The 3899-nt window shown below is 37.0% G+C and overlaps 1 protein-coding gene across 1 annotated transcript; it reads right to left on the bottom strand.

Annotated features, from left to right (window-relative positions):
• Nucleotides 1-1540: 1540 nt before the first annotated feature.
• LOC131657982 (uncharacterized) lies at nt 1541-2692 on the bottom strand. Its single transcript, XM_058927323.1, has one exon. It carries the CDS (start codon nt 2690-2692, stop codon nt 1541-1543), a length of 1152 nt encoding a protein of 383 aa, XP_058783306.1.
• Between the last annotated feature and the right edge of the window lie 1207 nt (nt 2693-3899).

Here is a 3899-nt window from a genome sequence, read left to right as displayed (position 1 = left end):
ATCTTTAAGAAAAGTAGACGTTTTACCAACCTTTAGCAAGTCGCGCCACCAAAAGGAAGACGAAGGATTTTTGGAAAGGACCCCACCACCGAATAGTTGCATATTTAGATCACCATAACGCGCCTTCAAAACATCCAACCACAAAGCCTCCCCCCATTAGCAATTCTCCACCTCCACTTATTTAAAAGAGCTAAATTAAAGTCATTTAAATCCTTAATATTTAAACCTCCTTTTAAATAAGGCAATGTGACACCCCTCCAACTCACCCAATGAATTTTCCGATTCTCATTCACCCCTCCCCATAGGAAATTACTTTGTAGTTTTGTAAATTCACTCACCACTTTAGCCGGCATCTTGTAAAAGGACATGGTGAAGATAGCTAAAGAACTCAAAATAGACTTCAAAAGCGTTATTCTTCCTCCAAGATTCAAAAACCGGTTTTTCCACCCCATCAAACGAAGCTTCATCTTATCCAAAATCGGATTCCAAGTGCACTCCTTCCTAGGATTGAATCCAATTGGTATACCGAGGAAATAAAAATTACCACTTTCTATTTTGCAAGAAAGATACAAAGAAGCCGCTTCCAAAAAGTTTGACGAAACATTAATCTCGATCAATTTGCTTTTGTGAAAATTAATTCCAATACCCGAAACCAACTCAAAAGCTCTCAACACAATCTTGACCGCCTTAACGTGTTTCCACGAACCTTCCCCTACTAATAGAGTATCATCTGCAAATTGGAGAATATCCACACAACACAACCGATTAATCACAAAGTTCTCATACTCTCCAATCTCTATGGATTTCCGAACCAATCTCGTAAGTGCCTCCGCCACTAAAACAAAAAGAAAAGGCGATAAAGGATCACCTTGTCTTAACCCCCTCTTAACCTTGAACTCTCTAGTAGGACTCCCGTTAACCACCACCGACATGTCACTATTAAAAACCAAAAGCTCCATCCAACTCCTCCATTTTCCACCAAAGCCCATATTCAAAAATAGGTGCCTCAAGAAGTTCTAGGAAACTTTGTCATAAGCCTTTTCAAAATCGACTTTAAAAAGGAGACAAGATTTACCTTCTTTGTTAGCAAAATCCACCACTTCATTAGTCACCATTACCCCATCGAGCAATTGCCTACCCGGAACAAAAGCGCTTTGACACGACGAAACTATAGAGTTCAACACCAATTTCAATCTCCCTGCCAACATCTTCGCCATGAATTTGTACATACACCCCACCAAACAAATCGGTCTATAATCATCCAAATATAGCGGATTCACGGACTTTGGTATCAACGCCAAAAAAGAAGAAGTAACCGCCTTCGACAATTCTCTTCCTTCGAAAAAGTGATCAAAATATCTCAAGAAATCTTCTTTCAAAAAAGTCCAACATCTTTTAATAAAAGGAAAAGAATATCCGTCCGGACCCGGACTTTTAGTACCCCCACAACTCTTTAAAGCTTCATTAATCTCCTCTTCTTGAAAAGGTCTTTCAAGCCAAACCTTATCTTCCTCACTAATTCGACCAAAATTAATACCTTCTAATAACAATGCCGTCTCTTCCTCTTCTTCAATTTTTTTGAGAAATGATTAGCCACATAATCTTTAATGTCCTTTACCTTATCCAACCTCCCATCCAAAGTGTTAATGGGCCCAATATGATTGTGTCTTCTTTTCTCCTTCGTGACTTTGTGAAAGTAACCACTATTGGAATCTCCTTCCCTTAACCACTTCAAATTAGCTTTTTGGACTAACATATTCTCTTTAATTCTCAATTTCATCCAAAAACGACTAGTTGCTTCCTTCCTTCTAATCAAAGTATCCGGGTTGAAATCCTCTCCATCCAATTCCAACAAATCATCCCTGCAATTTATTTCTCTCACCTCTTCTTGAATCTCCAAGTCGATTCTTCCAAAAACCTCCTTATTCCACCATTTTATACGCCCTTTAAGAAGAAGAAGTTTTTGTTTCAAGATGTAGTCCCCTCTACCTTCCACTATGAAGCTTTTCCACTCCTTCTCCACAAAAGAATAAAAAGAATCATGATAAAACCACTCATTATTGAATTTGAATGGTTTAGGTCCCCAATCTTTGATGTCAACTTCTAGCCATATGGGACAATGGTCGGAAATATCTCTCTCCCTCACCATTTGCCCAATCACCCCCCAATCATTCAACACTTTCTCCGACACAAGAAATCTATCTAATCTACTCATCGATTTACCATTGCCGCTATACCAAGTGAATTTTTTTCCTTTGCAAGGAACATCCACCAACAAACTTTTTTCTATAAATTCCGCAAATTCAAAAGCTTCATTAGCATTGGATAAGACTCCTATACTTTTCCTCTCTTCCCTCGTCTTTATAGCGTTGAAATCTCCTCCTATAATCCATTCCCCATCATTGAAATCTTCTTTCAAATCCAACAACTTACGCCACATAATTCTTTTTTTAGCAATGTCGCAAGATGAATACACATTAACCAAATAGAAGAAATTGTTATTCTTGTTCACTTTCACACCAATATACCCCTCCCCTTTAAAGCTCATAATGACCTCTACCTCCTCCTCCTTCCATAAAGTTATCATACCACCCAATCTACCCGAAGAATTTGAATACGAAAACCCAATGCCTTTAACATTCCAAAAACTCTTCGCCACGAAGTCAATATACCCCTCCCCTTTAAAGATCATAATGACCTCTACCTCCTCCTCCTTCCATAAAGTTATCATACCACCCGATCTACCCGAAGAATTTGAATACGAAAACCCAATGCCTTTAACATTCTAAAAACTCTTCGCCACGAAGTCAAAGTTCTCATTTGATACGTTCCATATAGGGGTGGCAAACGGGCATGCCCGCGCTCGTTTAGCCCGCCCCGCAAAAGCCCGCAAATAAACAGGCATAGTTGAAGATGCGGGCCTAAAACCTAGCCCCGCCCCGCAAAAAAGTGAGGGCGGGGCGGGCAAAGCCCGCGGGCATTGCACCTTTTAAGCCTAAAAACATAAAAATTTATGAAAATGCACATGCCCGCAAAAGCCCGCATTGAAAACGGGGCGGGGCGGGGCGGTCACATTAGAGGGTGAGGGCCTAAAACCTTGGCCCGCCCCGCACTAAAGTGCGGGTAAAACAGGCATGCCCAACGGGCCGGACCCGTTTTGCCACCCCTAGTTCCATATATATATATATATATATATATATATATATATATATATATATATATATATATATATATATATATATATATATATATATATATATATATATATATATATATATATAACTTTTCATGTTGTAATTTCTTTTATTTATTAAATTCCATGAAAAATATTATAGTATAAATTTATAATTTATAATATTTATTATTATTATAAGTATAAATTATATATAATTATATTTACTAAAATATATTTTTTATTTAAAATAATATTTGAGCTAAAAATTCAAATAAATCCCGTGCGTTGAGCGGATCATAAATCTAATTTAAATACAAATCGTCTAATTTAATGTAGTTTCATCTTCCATCTACCACGGTAGAGACACCGTCTTTTATGATTTTTCTTAATTTTTAATTAAGGAGAAATAGTTCACAAGAATGTGTTTATTAATACTAAGAGCTCGTTTGACCCAACTTTTTATCTACTTTTCTTCTCCTTATAAGGAGATGGAGGGCCAAACACATTTTTCATAAAGCTCTTATGAAAAAAAGTAGCTTTTTTTTAAAGACAAAAAATTGAATAAAAGGAGCTTGTAAAAAAGGCGTTGAAACCAACTTTTTCGGAGCTTAAAATATGTGGTCGCGGTTCGAATCTCAGCGAAAGCACTTTTCTTTAAAAACATCTAGAGTTATGTTTTATTTATTATTTTTTTCTTCTTGTGTTTACATCATCATTTTTGTAG

The sequence above is a fragment of the Vicia villosa genome, linkage group LG3, assembly GCF_029867415.1.
Source record: "Vicia villosa cultivar HV-30 ecotype Madison, WI linkage group LG3, Vvil1.0, whole genome shotgun sequence".
NCBI classification, from domain to species: Eukaryota; Viridiplantae; Streptophyta; class Magnoliopsida; order Fabales; family Fabaceae; genus Vicia; species Vicia villosa.
Note: the sequence above shows the minus strand (reverse complement) of the source record. Positions and strands in the feature narration are given on the sequence as shown.